The sequence below is a fragment of the Heliangelus exortis genome, chromosome 1 (genome assembly GCF_036169615.1).
Source record: "Heliangelus exortis chromosome 1, bHelExo1.hap1, whole genome shotgun sequence".
Classification (NCBI taxonomy): Eukaryota; Metazoa; Chordata; class Aves; order Apodiformes; family Trochilidae; genus Heliangelus; species Heliangelus exortis.
In genome coordinates, this window is record NC_092422.1 from 58,660,014 (window position 1) to 58,675,350 (window position 15,337).

At 38.3% G+C, this 15,337-nt stretch overlaps 1 protein-coding gene across 11 annotated transcripts in view; it reads left to right on the top strand.

The window, feature by feature from the left end:
* Window positions 1-15,337, top strand: part of MCF2L (MCF.2 cell line derived transforming sequence like) — a 164,534-nt gene that overhangs the window by 130,056 nt on the left and 19,141 nt on the right. For all 11 annotated transcript variants that reach the window (XM_071743832.1, XM_071743846.1, XM_071743783.1 and 8 more), the window contains 12 exons: window positions 3,748-3,867; window positions 4,397-4,513; window positions 5,019-5,168; window positions 5,771-5,895; window positions 7,619-7,733; window positions 8,700-8,819; window positions 9,669-9,860; window positions 10,070-10,261; window positions 10,913-11,072; window positions 11,221-11,291; window positions 12,356-12,432; window positions 13,438-13,504. In XM_071743832.1, the coding sequence (XP_071599933.1) occupies window positions 3,748-3,867; window positions 4,397-4,513; window positions 5,019-5,168; window positions 5,771-5,895; window positions 7,619-7,733; window positions 8,700-8,819; window positions 9,669-9,860; window positions 10,070-10,261; window positions 10,913-11,072; window positions 11,221-11,291; window positions 12,356-12,432; window positions 13,438-13,504 (1,506 nt within the window). The remainder of the gene's footprint in view (window positions 1-3,747; window positions 3,868-4,396; window positions 4,514-5,018; window positions 5,169-5,770; window positions 5,896-7,618; window positions 7,734-8,699; window positions 8,820-9,668; window positions 9,861-10,069; window positions 10,262-10,912; window positions 11,073-11,220; window positions 11,292-12,355; window positions 12,433-13,437; window positions 13,505-15,337) is intronic.

Sequence of the window (15,337 nt, forward strand, 5' to 3'; positions counted from 1 at the left end):
ATTTGTTTTACATCCAAGGAGAGAAGCAGTGAGTTACAGTAATCCAACCATGAGTCCTTTGGTCTTGTTTGTGAAGAGATGATGAGTTTCTTAGTGAGCTGTTGATGGAGGAAAGATGTCTTTTAGTAACTGATGCTCCACGAAAGCTGCTATTTTACATTATGAATAGGTTTTTCCCACTAGCTGAGTTTCTAGCTAGCTTTTTGCATCATGTCCTGAAAAGTGTAATGACGCTTGACAATCTGTATGTGTTAAGTTTGAAAAAACTCTTCTGCTTTCAGCCCTAGTCATGTTTCTCATTTTTGCTTGGATTCAGAACACCACCAAAAACTTGACAATATGATGGATCTAGAACAGTAGTTGGTAGCTGCTCTTATGAATTATTTCAGTAAATGATATACTAAAAAAGTTATTTTGAGATACTGTATGGTATAGTCAGCCATTTTTTTTTCTAAATTTCTTAATACACAAAAAGAGAGAAGTGAATCACTCTGAAAACAATATCATAACATCACAAGCCTTAAACCCAAATCTAATGCAAAACAGATGAATGATTTTAAAACTAGATTTCAAACTGCTCCTTTTATGAGTTGATATAATTTAAGATTCTTTCTTGACAAGAAGCCTTTGTAAGAGACTAGAGACTTCGTTCTAGCCAGTAACAGTCTTGAAAAAAAACCCCAAACCATACCACCAAAACTATTAGCTCCTTTTCATACAGAGGTATTTTGGAAAGAAGTGCCCCATGGTTTATGGCACACTAGAGAGTGCAGAAGAGAAAACATCACCCCAGAGTTTGGTAATATGGGTATATTGAAGCTTTTCATAAAATGAAAAATAGTCTTGTTCCAAGCATTTTAAGACAGAATTACTAAAACTAAGTCAAGCACTAGCTCTTTGATGGCTTGCATTGTTCAGATATTTCTGAAAGCTGGCTGTTTACTTGGAGCTGTAGGTTTGCTGCTTATCAGAAGAAAGGGGGCTGTAAGTTCATTGCTTATCAGAACAGCTTTCCTTTGCTGTGTAGGAGTCTAAAGACTCATGAGCACCATGGCAGCTAAGGGAATTGCTCTGTGGGACTGAACAGCAGACTGCAACTTAGTGCATCTCTGTCTAAAAGGTATATGTAATTATCCATCTAACTCCTTCGTATGCTAAATAAGCCCAGGAGGAAATCTGAGACAGAAAAAACTCAAAAAGTGTTGGTTTTCTTTTCCAAAAATTAGGACATCACTCAAGTAGGAGGCAGATTGGAATCTCAAGCCTTTAAGGTTCCTCGGTCAAATTGAGATCCTGAATAGCTGGGGAACCACAATGAATCTCTGGTTTTCTTTTCCAAAAGCTCACCACTGGGTTGCCACCACTGAAAGCAGTGGTGAGTGGCTTCTGGTTGTAGCCTCCAGCCATTGCTCTGTTCCTGCACTGCCTCTCTGGGGAGCTGCAGTAATGAGACTTATTCCTCCTTTGAAAATGCTAAGTGCCCAATAACCTATAGCACATATGTGCTGTATACAATTGCTGTCAGGTCAGGAGTGTTTGGGATTACTGCTCTGCCTGACTTGTGCAGGTCAAAATGTTGAGAGGCTGAAATAGCTCCCTGTTGGCACCAACAGAGCAAAACCATGTCATACTGTAGAAACCAAAGAGAGGAAGAATCCCAGCACCTGTCCCTGGGGAAACACTATCCTTCCTTCCCTGTAAATACATCGCCACCACCCCTTCCTGAGCATTGGGCAGGGGGTGTTTCCTGCTCAGCTTCTGTTGTCCCTTCCTAACCCCATTCAGCATCGTGTCACCTTCATTTGGGAGGCAGCCTGGCCCTCTGAACTTTCTCTTATTAGCAGCTGTAGAGCTTCAGGGTCAGTACTGGTGCTACAGACCCCCTCTCTGTCATAAATACTCTGGAAAGGAAATTAATTATTAAGATTATATGCAACTAACTGAATTTTAAGTTCCCCCTTTCCAGAGGCCTGGAACATGCAGTGGAAAGCTCCCCACCCCTGAGAAGCTGAGGCCTGAAAGCAGACGGGTCAGCGTGCTCCTGAGTATTTATATAGCTCCTGGTTCATCCAGCCAGTGAAGGCTCTTCCCATGTTCCAGGTTCATAATACCAATAGGGCACCAAAGATACCAGTGTATTTCAAAGCTTTGATTTAAAGGCTGTGATGTATATAAATTCCTGGTTTGGTCATATTTGTTTCAAAGCTGATACACATCTACATCTCTTTATGTATCTTTGAACACTGGTCTGACTGGTTGAAGAAGTGAAAGAGATATACAGGTAGAAAACCAGCCCCACAAGTGTTATGAAGTATCAGACAAATGCCAGTGCTGATGTAAGTGATCCCTGTGCATGCAGGCAGTTTGGACTTGATGGTGTTTAAGGTCCCTTCCAACTAAAACCATTCTGTGATTCTCTGGGTTGGTCTAGAGTAGAACATGAGCTAACCCCAGGTTAGTGAGTCCACAGGGTGTATTACTTTTAGTACACAGAGAAAGATTGTTTAAAGTGCAAGTATGAGGAGCTGGTATGGGCACTGGGAATTACCTGGATTTTGTTCCCATCCTTCAGACAGACTCCCTAGGGTCTGAACCACCATGCTTTCTAGAAAATTAGGACATCACTGAAGTGGGAGGCAGGTTGGAAGTTCAAGCCTTTAAGGTTCCTCAGTCAAGTTGAGATCCTGAGTATCTGGGGAACCACAGTGAATCTCTGGAGTCTTCCAGGAAAAGTTTTAACTACTTTTCTTTTAAAAAGTTTGACATTTCCAGTGCTGAATACCTGGAAACCTCAAAATGAGTATTAAACCAGTCTCCAACGTTCCAGATGCTACCAGTTTCCCTGGGTAGGGAAGCAGAGCATTGCATAACAGCTCGTTCAGTCAGTGTTTGGGTTTCAATTTGCTTTTTCTTGGGTAGTAATTCAGTGTGCTAAAATGTGACATAATTTCCAACAGTATAATGAAGAAAATTGCCTACTTAATCATTATAATGATAATTTCTTTAATGAGCTTCACTGCCTCCCTGCAGTGGAAATACTGAATAGGCAAAAAGACTTGCATGATTTCAAGAATGGCTAAATGCCAAGTATGCAAACCTCTGCCATTGCAGAGGCTGATTTTTTAGTAATTTGATGGTGTTTCTTTGCTTGCTTTCTCCTCTCTTTAGTTTCCCCCTATCATGTATATAGCTGGGAAAGATCCATCAGACTGCTAGCTGTAAGATGATGAGAAAAAACACAGCTGAGAATTCTAACATTGTATTTTGTCTGTAAAATTAAAAGCTTTTTTCTGAGCTACTGCCTGAGAAATTTAGTATCAGTGGCAAGAGTTTATGTAGGCAACTGGCAAGGTAGTATATACACAAGTTAGAAATGTCATATGGTGTGTTCAGACAGTTCTCTTGACACTCTCTATTAAAGAGAAGATAAGGTAACTGTGAAATACTGCTCTCCTAAAAGTACTAAGCCACCACTCTTTGTTCATTAGCCTACTTGGCTAGGATGTAATCTTAGCTGAAGAGCTAAGACAAATTTGATTCCTGGAGAACAGATTCCTGTTCCCAAAGATGAGTGAATGTCTCTTTGAATGAAGTTCTCTGTTCAAGCCTTGCTAGGTTTATAACTGGTCACCCCATTATGGGAAGTTTTTGATACAGGTAGCTCGTGGTTTAAGAGGGGCTTCTCCTTGTTCAGAAATATTCTCTGGAGCTGAGACACAAAAATAACAGAGTAAACTTGTTCTGCAGGCATCTTTCCCAGGAAACCTTCAGCTAGTCCTAGTTCTGCGCCCAACGGGGTTTTATCATCGAGCTCTCTCAGACATTGCTTTCAGATTCAACAGGGATGAGTTTAAAATGAAAGTACCTGTAAGTAAGCTTCTGTTTCTCACTTTATTATTAGGAACCTGTTAAAATCCTTAATCTAACCAACAAGGACCAAAAAAAAAAAAAGAAAAAAACCAAACAAAAAGCCAAAAATATAAAAAAACCACAAACAAACAAACAAACAGAAATCCAATCCCAGAAACCCCCAACAAAACCCCACATGCTTAAAAGCATTTCTTAAATCTTGAATTAAAAGTTCCTCTCAGAAGCCATGTATTGTTTATTGAGAGAAAAACCTCAATGGACTAATTTATGTTGCAAAATTCCCAAGTTTTATTTTAATACAGACTGTTAAGCTTGGTGCTCATACTCATTTGTAGTTATTTAAATTTACATCATCTTCACTTGTTAAGTTTGTTTTCTTTCTATATCCTAAGGAAATAGTTTCATAACTCCTTTCTGTGTTAAACTGAGATTCCTCTATCAGAGAGCTGAATGGACAGGGCTTAGAATCTTTACCAAGGGTCTTCTTGCCACTGATGGCGTTCACTTGTTCTCATTGCTGCTGCAGATCATAATGCTGGGCTCAGTGTCAGAACTGCAGGGTTACATTGATAAAACACAATTAACAGAAGATCTTGGTGGCACCCTGGATTACTGCCATAACAGATGGCTGTCCCGTCGCACTGTAAGTCTTCATTTTTGTCTTAACTCTCCAGTTTAATGAGCCCTTCTGTTTTATACCCTGTCATTTATAAAACAGATTCCAAGTGATGCAAGTTGACTTGCTCTGAGTGAGAAGATGCTCCCAGTGGTACTTAGTCATCTTAGAGAAATAATATGAGTAATGATTTGGGAGTGGTTTTCTGAACACTCAGACCTAAGGAACTACAGTTTATTATTGTGTTGAGGTTTATTGGTTTTGCTGCAAGAAAGAAAAAGCTCAAGTTGTAAAAAAACTCCAGATTATAAAAGTATGAGGAAGATACACCTGATACAAGCCTAGGAAAAATATACAATTAAGGAATTAATGGTGACGGTATCTATTGCTTGCAACATTATATTTTGACCATTTTCAGTCTTGTAATTCATCTGCTTGGGTTTGTTTTGAGGTTTTTTTTGTGTGTATATGTCTGTTTGTACATGTGCATGTGATGAGCATGAAACATCTTTAATGGTTTTTATTCCAAAAGGCTATAGAAGGTTTCGCCCAAAAGGTTAAGCAAACAGCTCAGATTCTTCAGTCCTTTGGGACTGAGCTGGCTGAAACAGAGCTACCAAATGATGTGCAGTCAACCAGCTCTCTTCTTGCAACACACACAGAAAAGAAGAACAAAATGAAGGTATGTAGATATTTTTTTAAAGATGCCGTGTTCTAGTTAAACTGTGTTATAACTTATAGTTTGAATTGGTGTTAAAAATCTTTTTTTCATTGAAAAATTACATGTCTTGAGGCTAAGTTTAGGTATATACAAATGCATAGTCATTTGTATGTGGAAACAGAAATTCCTTTGTAAGTAGTGGTGTGTTTAATAGGTTGTTTGCAGGAAGAAATCTGATCAGTTTTGCATGCATATGAAAACACTTGACTTTTTGAAGAATGGACAAATGTTCTTTCAAGTCCGTTTGAGTGAAACCTGGTGTTTTCAGAACTATCTATCTAAAAGTTTCGAGATGTTTGTAGCCTAAGGACATACAAGAAGGCTATCTATCCATAATGAAAATTCAACTGAGTAGCACTGGGATCTTAAGATGGTAAATATAGAAAAGCTGACACTGAGTATTTACTTTCTGTTGTCATACACTACTTTTAATCAAACTATGCTTGTACTATTGCTATTAAAACAAAATCCTTTTTTTCAGTTTGGTGCCTTATGAAGTCTGCTTCAAAAAAGAAACAGCAACACACAACTACAGTGCGTGGGTTTCTTGTTTTGTTTTGTAGGAGGACATCAGGTTAGCAGTAGAACAGGGCGATGATATCCTTGGAAGTATTACAAAACCAGTTACTGAGAATCCTGAATACAAACTGAATCAAGATCAGCTAGACAATCAAACAACAGTAGAAAGGTGAGAGGAGTGAAATACTGAATATTCTGCTTTTTTGGGTTTTTTGGTCCCTCCCCAGCTCTTTTACTTAGTTCTGTAGGAGTGCTTATCAAATAAGCAAATGTTGCATGTGAACACAAGAAGTACTTTAAAAAACAACTCTCTGTTGTCAGATCTGTCCTGAGCAAAGTGATTCCCTGATGCCAGTTCCTGGGTCACCTGGTATAAAGCAAAGAGAGCATGTAGTTTGAGTTCCAGTACTAGGAAAATAATGCTGTTGTTTTTTTATTTTTTCCTTTTTGTTAGATTTTGAGAATATAGCTGAGAAGCTTTTCCTTATTTTAGTGAATTTTGATGCTCTGTTTAAGGACTCAAGTGCAATCCAAGGAAACTTTGCTTCTGTAGGGAAAGCAGAAGGGGAATACAGAAGTAATATATCTCTTCTTTTCAGTAAATTTGTCCACTTTTGTTAAGTTCTTTTGAATTTGAAATGAGAGGTTTCTTTTTCTCTGAACCTGCCTGAAGGAGCTTCTAACATTTCTGATATCTTACCAGTGTTGTTAGTAGCCTTTAAAGGGCTACTAGGGACTACGACACTCTTTAAGTATCTATGCACAAAATTTCTATTTGCTTCCTTTGGGCATATAAGAAATTGATGTTTTCCTTTGCTCCCCACCGCCCTTAAATTGCTGCCAGTTTTGAAGACATTATATCACCATAGCACAGATGTAAATTTGCTTAAAGCTATGAAAGCATAGCTCATTTCCCCCAGGCAGCATTCTGCATTCTTTTTTTGTCTGTCATTCCATATTTCTGGTACATTCAGGATGACTTTTCTTTCCAAAAAACTGTCCATTCCAGTCCACAAAGCTTGGCAGAAGTCACTTTTTTTGGTCATTGTTGCTATTAGCTATCTGAAGGACAATTGGGGTGGAGGTTGCTAATTTATCCAAAGCATTCCCACTTGATACAATATCTGAGAGAAACTGGAACAAAATCTGCCTTATTATAAAAAAGTTTAAGCTATACATTCAGAGTTCATTTCTGTGCAATTAAAAACAAAAATCCTGATGTATGGCTTTCCCTGGATGTAGCCTAAGTACAGCAAACCACACTGTAGAGATCAGTCCATAGGATGCCATGCTGTCAAATGTAATACTGGAAGCTGAAAAGTAGAAGTCTTAAGGCATTGGCCAAAACTATAATTGAAGGAGATTCTTTTCATCACAGTACTGTGGTGAACTTGCCTATGATATTTAAGTAGCAACTCAGAGGAGGAGGAGCAATGACCTTCAAGCTTAGTTTCAGCCCTGCTCCACAGAATTAATTATAAGGGCAGCTCCCTGATCACAGCAGTATTAATTTTTGTCTTCATTTTTGCTTGTAGCCCAAGGCTTAGGTTCCTCTGTGTCTTAGCCCACACACATTTGCAAGTTTTATTTATGTTTGCTAGACCTAAGTCACCATGTTCCCAGGCCAGAGCTGAGAACTACTGTGTGCAGCAGTTAGATACAAATCAACATTTGCCAGTGTTTCAGAAATTAATGTTTGTGTTGAGTTTTATATCAGTGGTATTCCAGGAAACCTTTCTGTGAATCTCAAAAAAGATTCCTGTATCCAGTTTATTTTTTCCAGAAAAAGTTTCTTTGGGGAGCTTTTATGTTTACTGTGGAAGATTGTATTGTCCCTTGATTGTTGCACTCATCATTCTTAGTGGTTCTTCCCTTTTTTTTTTTTTTTTAAGGCTTCTGGCTCAATTACACGAAACAGAGAGTGCCTTTGATGAGTTTTGGATTAAGCATCAGCTAAAACTTGAGCAGTGCCTGCGCCTTCGGAATTTTGAACAAAATTTCAGAGAGGTGAGAGCTTCTTGATAGCAGTTGACATTTGGTAATATAGAAATTTTTCAGAAAAAAATACCCATTTGTTTTTGCAGCTCTGGTTTGTGCTTGAAAGCTTTTTCCTACCCTTTTCTTGTACATGTTCTTACCTGACATCCTGCTATCTGTACTACCTTAAATACTTGCATACAGAGACATAATTACTCTTCTGCTGTCTTATGAGTTCTTTTTTCCATGGGCCCAGCAGTGTATAAATATCCAGAACCATCTTTGAAATTTGTTCTTCTCCAGAGAAGCATAAGAAGCTGGGGGCAAACCTTTCATCTTGCCAGTAGACCCTTTTATGGAACCAAGACTTATCTAAATCTTCTGGCTGAAATTTTGTAAAAGTCTCCAACACTGTGGGTGGGAAGTTGCAACCACACTGTTAGAAGCTGGGTGGAGGCTAAACTAAAATTTTTACAGCCAGTTTCTGATCTCATGTTAGTTTAACTCATAGGCTGGATGGCACCTACAGTCAATTTACACTTGTGTAGTTGATTTCAGAGCTCAGCCCTTTGTCTCCATGGGAGAAATTCTCAGAAACCCTCACAGAAGTGTGTGTCTGTCTTTCCATATGTCTGTCTCTCAACCAATTGTTATGGTGAGGACCTGTCCTTCATGTTTTGCTGTGAATGTCAATGCCAGTTTGTATTGTTGTCTTCTGGTAAAAGCAAGAGCATAAATGTTTCCTGAGCATCAGTTTTCCTACATTTTTTTTTTCAGTACCAGCAAGCAGGATTACTTCATTGCCTTTTCTATGTATATGTTTTAATTTTGAATTGAGGGTAAAAGTAGGCTCACAAAAAGTGATTTGTCTCTGTGCCTCAGTAATCTCATAATGTGAATCACCTTACTGGAAATAGTGGCTATCAACTATTTAACTGATGGGTCTCCAGAGAAGTGGAATTCTCTTCATTGATACATAGCTATGCCTCATTTCAGGTCAAAGCAGCTTTGGATACTGCATCTGAGAGACTGTCTGCCTTCACAGATGTGGGAAATAGCTTTTCACATGTGGAGCACATTTTGAAAGATCTTGCCAACTTTGAAGAAAAATCATGTGTAAGAACTCTCCAAGTCTCCTTATTTTCTAGTATGACAATGCATTTGTGGGGGGGAACAGTATTTAGTTGTTTAGTATATTTTATGAGCAGAGCTTAAGCTGACAACAGGTCAGATTCAGTATCTCAAGTAATGTGCAGAAGGAAATTTGAAATAAAATCTTTATGAGCAGCCCAGTTCTCAGGCATCCCTTAATAAAGCACAGAGTGACCAGTCAAAAAGTCAGTGTGATTGGCTCATGGTAGAATCACAGGAAGTATCTACATAGTCAAGTTCTGCACTTAGTGACCAAGGAGCCACTTCCATTCTTATTAAAGCCACTTAATTTATTAAATCTCAGGAAGCCTATATACTGATTGTACAATATGATAAAAGAAGATCAACAGAAACAAACACTGAATGAACCAGATAAGGTACCTTTACACAAAATACATCTCTTTAAGTGAGATCATTACTCTTGAGGCTGAGGTGCTGGAGTTAGATGGTTTTTAATTTGGGTTCAGATTGCTGATGTACTCCAGATTGTATGCATACACACACCAACATGCTGCTGAATAACTGAGGCATGGAAGGGCTCATAGTGGTTCTCTCAACAGAGACCATGTAATTAAACTCATTAATGGGTCTGAAGCACTCTGATAAAATAAAGAAAGAAGTGTAAAAGTTCTTGGGCCCCTGGGAAGACAGAAAGTCACTTTGATTGATTAAACAAGGCACCTGTTAACTGAAGACATGTTCTCTATCAACATGTGTATTTTACTGCATAAAACCAAATTGTGTAATTTTTTATTTTTCTCGGTGATGTTGGTCCACAGAAAGATGTGTCTAAATCAGTGCTTGCTTCCTTAGGAAATCATAGCAAAAGCCAGAATGCTAGCCTCAGAGGGTGATGACTTTATTCAAAGCAATCATTATGCTGTGGACTCCATTATTCCAAAATGCAGTGAACTTCATCATCTCTGTGATGCCTTCACTACTGAGACAGAGCAGAGGCGGAATCTTCTTAACAAATCTTTAGAACTGCATGGCTTACTAGAAAAGGTAAATTTTGTATGAACCAGTTCTGTTTCCCATCTTGTTTGCTAAAACCTCAGTTGTCATAACAGCAGGTAAATGCATCTGGATGTACTGGAAGCTTTCTTCTTAAATAGCTGAATACATCACAACTTAGAGTTACAAAATGCTTTGGACCTTCTAGGATTTTTATGCTGATATTGATGCATTCTGAGCCTGTTCTTTTTTGTTTCTAGTCTATGAAGTGGTGCGATGAAGGAATTTATCTGCTAGCTTCACAGCCAGTGGATAAGTGTCAGTCTCAGGATGGTGCAGAATCAGCATTACAGGAGATCGAGAAATTTCTGGACACTGGTGCAGGCAACAAAATCAAGGAGTTGAATAAAATTTACAGAGAGTATGCACCCATCCTCAATGAGGACCTAAAGGTACTGGGTGATGATTATGTGTATCTAGGGGTTCATTTGTTAATTTTAGAGTTGCTGCCTTGCAGCTAATAATCACTAAATTATTAGCTAAATAATCAAGTAGTGGGAGTTATACCTGGGAACTGGAAAGCCAATGCAATTCCCTACCTGAGGTGCTAGTCCTTTCATTTTTTTGGAGAAGTATCAAGGGTCTCAGATCCTTTAAATGACTACTTCAGTTTTTTCAGATAGTAGTAGTAGTAGTGAGTATTTGAAATATCTTTTTAAGAAGCAAAAATATGCCTGTCCCAGATACTTGTATGACTTCTGCTTTGTAGAATATGTCTCTTTTCCTTTTGGTTGATCTCTTCATGTAACAGAATCATTAGACATTGACCAAAATATTTCCCTATGATTTTTTTTAAATTGAAACTTGAACCCCATTGGTTTCTCTACAGCAAGCATGCAAATGTTTATGAAGTTATGTTCCAATTTCTAAGTGTACTAAATGACTGTAAGTTATGCTGCTTTAGGAGTGAAGAGTAGGTTAATATTTTTATATGTGTTATAAAAGCAGTCTCAGTTTCAAATCAATGTGCTGTAATGGCAGTGTAATTTGTTGATATGTTTCTTGTTTTGTTTTAATTACTCTTATCTCTGTGGCAATGATAGGAACATGTGCAAAAAGTTTACCAGAAGCAAGAAAGTATGGAAGAAATGTTTCAAAAGAGACAAATAAGTCTTAAGAAACTGGCAGCTAAGCAGACACGTCCTGTTCAGCCAGTTGCACCAAGACCTGAAGCCTTTGTAAAATCTCCTGGTACCTCTCCATGTAAGTAACAGTTGTAGCCTCTAACAAATTTTTTTTGCTGTGCTGAGAATCTTGAAGAAACTTTCAGCTGTAATTTGTGGTTGCACAAACATCTGTGTTAGATCTGCTCAAGTTCTAACTGATATTTGATTCTGGTTTACATGCTTAGGTCTTCAAAGAGAATACATATCCAACTCAGACAGCAGTGCACTTCGGAGGGGAAACTACAGAAGAGGAAAGGTAATTTTTTATCTCTTTGCTTTTCATGCACATACTGCTTGAGAAAGTCCTAATACAGTGGAATGGAATATTCAAAAACTTCAGCAAGAATGAGGCAGTTCCACTCAAAAAAGTGATGGGACTGCCCCTAGCAAGGTAACTGTGGTGAAGCAGTCATGTGGTTTAAATAGAGGCTGCTCTGCCACTGTGCTAGGTAGGAGGGAAGGTAAAGTAAATAGCTGCCTATATTAGGAAAAACGTTAGGGGTACCAAAATATAAAATCTATTAACAGGAAACATTTATTATTTGCCAGTAGTAAATGGCTACTCTTAAAACTGGCAGAAGTGAAGAGGGTAGTTGTCACTGGCTGCCAGACAGCTTCACTTGACCTAATGGGTTGCCATTCCCAAGTGGGGATGGTTTTCCTGCCCCCACCTCCTGCAAGGAAAGTAACCTGGCAGCAGCAGCAGAAACAAATAGTTTACCACTGGGTTAGAGAGTTGAATTAACTCAGCAAAGATTCAGTAAGAAACCAGGCAAGGAGGAAGGCAGGGCTACGTGACCAGTTAGGGACAACTGTTGGAGAAACCGGGTTGGTTCCAGGGAAGATTGAAAGCAGAGGCCCTCATTGTTTTTCAGCAAGCCATAGTTAGGTCAGCCATCACAGTAAGAGTTGTAAGAGTGAACTTCTGTGTCAAACTAGGAAGTTACCAGAAAGTTAGTACAGTATCTCATTTTTAACTTGGAAAAGACACCAAGGCCACTGTTGCCTTCAGGATTATGCTGATGCTTTGGTGTTGTCTTCCTGGAAAGGGGCCTTGAACCATGGTCTTTTCTAAGATGGCCTTTCATGGAGAACTCCCTGTCTCTAAATGCTCTCACATATTTCAAGACTTTCAGGTTGCCTTGGATTTTATTTTTCAGCACTCTTGCAAATTGCCTTTATCTTTAAAGGAGTACAGTCTTGCCTGGGAAACTTCATACAAGTAGATCTGAGTGCAGAGCCCTGTATTTTAAAGTGTTTTTTCCCCATCTGTGATGTTGTGATGAATTTTTTGTTGTTGGTTGTTGTTTCCTTCTTTAGAGTGAAATGACTGAACAGCATCAAAGCAGAGGAGGATCTACAATGGATGATGAAGAAAACCTAGCTGTGTTACGGCAGTAAGTATATTCTGATAAACAAAAAGTGCTTTTTCTCTGATTTGGTTCCAGCAAAGGCTGAGTTTGGCTAAGGATTTGATACTTCAGATACGTTTTTCTGAATTAAGCTTCTGTGCTCTTTAAAATGCACTGGCTCTTCTCTGTACATAGAAGATACTTCAGTTTGTCTGCAGCATCATTTATAGCTTATATAGGACCAGACTGTAATGTTCCGCAGCAAGATGATGCTATGGCATGATACCTACATATTTTCATTTTGGAGATGACAAAATGAGTAGTAATTCTTCTGTAAATCTAATGAAGGTTTTGTTCTCCATGTTTCAAAAGATTTCTGTCTTTTTATTTGAGTCTCTTTAGTCCCTGTTTTGATAAATGTTATGAAATAATAATTTTCTTCTATGAAGACTGAACAATATCACTTTTATTAAAAAAAGAATCCAGTACCACCTGCAGTGTGTCTAGCAGACCTTGCATTTTTACCTCTGAACTGGATACTTCTACTATCTTTTCACTCTTACAATCATGTTAAATTATACAAAATCCCAAGGGGAAGGGGCAGAGGGAAACATGCTTACTTGACAGGTAAGGAAATTGAAGCAGCACTGGGATATTCAAAGTGTGCCCTAGAATAGTTCTAATTTAAAATGATCAGTGTAACTTTGTCTGTATTTGGGTCTCCTATGCAGCTGTAACTCCAGCTCCTCTGGTACTTAAAAACACAGTATAACCAACTTTTATACATAGAATGATAAAACAATTCACTGCTTCAATTCACATATTGCAAATGTTAGATTTTACTTTGTAACTTTTAAAATATGTATTAAAAAATTTTAAAATGTTATAAGGATTTATAAACTTTTGACAGAAATATCCATGAACTGTCACATTTTCCTTTACCTGGAAATTGTTGCTTGTCAGAAGTGAAGTAGAAACAGAAAGTTAATGTTGTCTCATTGCTTTGCACAAGTGAACAGGCCTGCCTTATTTATCATTCTTTGTCTCCAGGCATGTGATTAATGAACTTATTGAGACTGAACGAGCATATGTGGAAGAACTTCTCTGTGTTCTTGAGGTAATAATGAAATTTCACTGTGGCTGGTAGTGAATCTATTTCACTCTTCCATTTCATGGATGCTCTACTGCTTTCCTTATCACTGTAAAGACTCTGCTTGTCCCATGAAACAATGTGATCATTACATCTCTCCTCTCTAATTGTATTTTCACAGAGGTAGGAAGGTGCAATTTTTTTTTCTAGAAATATTTATGCAACTAGGATTCTGTATTAGAAAATACAAATTTGGCAGAAGGTAAGATATGCCAAACTATTTACATGGATTTTATTTGGGTGGATTTAGGTGGAACACAGTGAGATTTTAGTGATCATTAATTCCTGTAAAAATTTATTCCAGTGTCTTAGGTTAGCCCCGGGAAGGCCATGTATCACATAGGAATGTGAATTTGCATCAAGAGAATCTTTAGTCAGAGGAGAACTTGTTGTTTCTTTTCTCCTTCTTTGTGCATCTTTAAGTGATCTTTGAAATGTCTTGGGTTCAACTGTGGCAACACACTGCCTTATAATAATAATATCTTGAGCTGAAATTCTAAAGGAAACAGAAGTGTTCCCTTTGCTCCACTCCTGTGGGAGGCAGAACTGCAGTATTAATGAGCTGCTTGCAGGAATATGCTGCAGTATTCTGTGTTTGTTAAGTCTTCAGACGTGGATGTGTCATTTTGTTGTAAGTCTAGTTTGACTGTAGGTGTTGACAAAATTGGTGATAACTGAGACTGAATTATTTAAATCACGACGAGTTGGAATCAAGCCAACTCGACACTCGCTACCCTTGGTGTCCATGCTGATGCTAAGTTCCCAAACAGGAGGTGTCTTAAGTTATAGAACATACCTTCAAGTAAGAGCATTGTATTAGTCTTGCTTCTGCCTAGTTTGTGCTCAGCTTCCCCCCAGCATTTATGTCCTGGGGCTGATCCAAGTGCTAGGAAGTGCTGATGACAGTAGGATGGTTACCTCTGACGTGTGCTCTATGGCAAGATAGGTCTGGAGTGGACCTGAAGGATCACTTTATTCCCTGTTGTTTGCATGGAATATTATCTGTGCAGTTTTTGTTTGAAAAAAAAATAATAAAATCAAGGCTTGAATAGTTGGATTTTTGGTCCTTATTGTTACTGGAGGGTTGTTGCAGAATCTTTTTATTCCTCTGATACTACCCTCATTTTGCATAGAGTAGAGTGCAATCTTTGTCTTGTTAGGCCAAGCTCTCTTGGTTTTCTGCCAATGTGATACATGCTCCAGTACTCTGATGGTGCCAGGCACACTTCTCTGTGCCTCCTTACAGCTTAGGATTAATCTCCTTTGAACTTGGGTGACTGGGACTGCCAACAGTAATTCTGGATAAAACCCTTGCTGAGGAATGGTTCGATGGCAGTCTTCCAGCTTTGGAGTAATCCTAGCTATTAATCCATAGTTCTGGATAGTCTCCCAATTCACTTATTTCTCCTGTTCTATTAATCTTCCTCTTTTTCCTTTAAAATAACCTGAAACTCCTCTGTATGGACAGTGTCTCCTACCATTATATCACACTTAATTGCCATGTGTTTTCACTCTGCCAAGGATTCCAATAGGGGGAAAAAAAAAAAAAAAAAAAAAAAAAAAAAAGTAGTTCCCAAGATTGATTACTGGGAAACTCTTAAACTTTTATAGCTGCTTTTATCCAAGCTTAATAGTTTTCCTTTCATTAATAACCATGATCATCTGACTTTGTAGTCTGTGAACCCCAGTCATTTTTACTGAGGGGAAATATCTGTCTGGTCTATTTTTAGGCATTGTATTCAACTCCTTTTTCAATTTATTTTCATGCTTTTAGAACAGCTTTAAAATGGGAGACTAAGC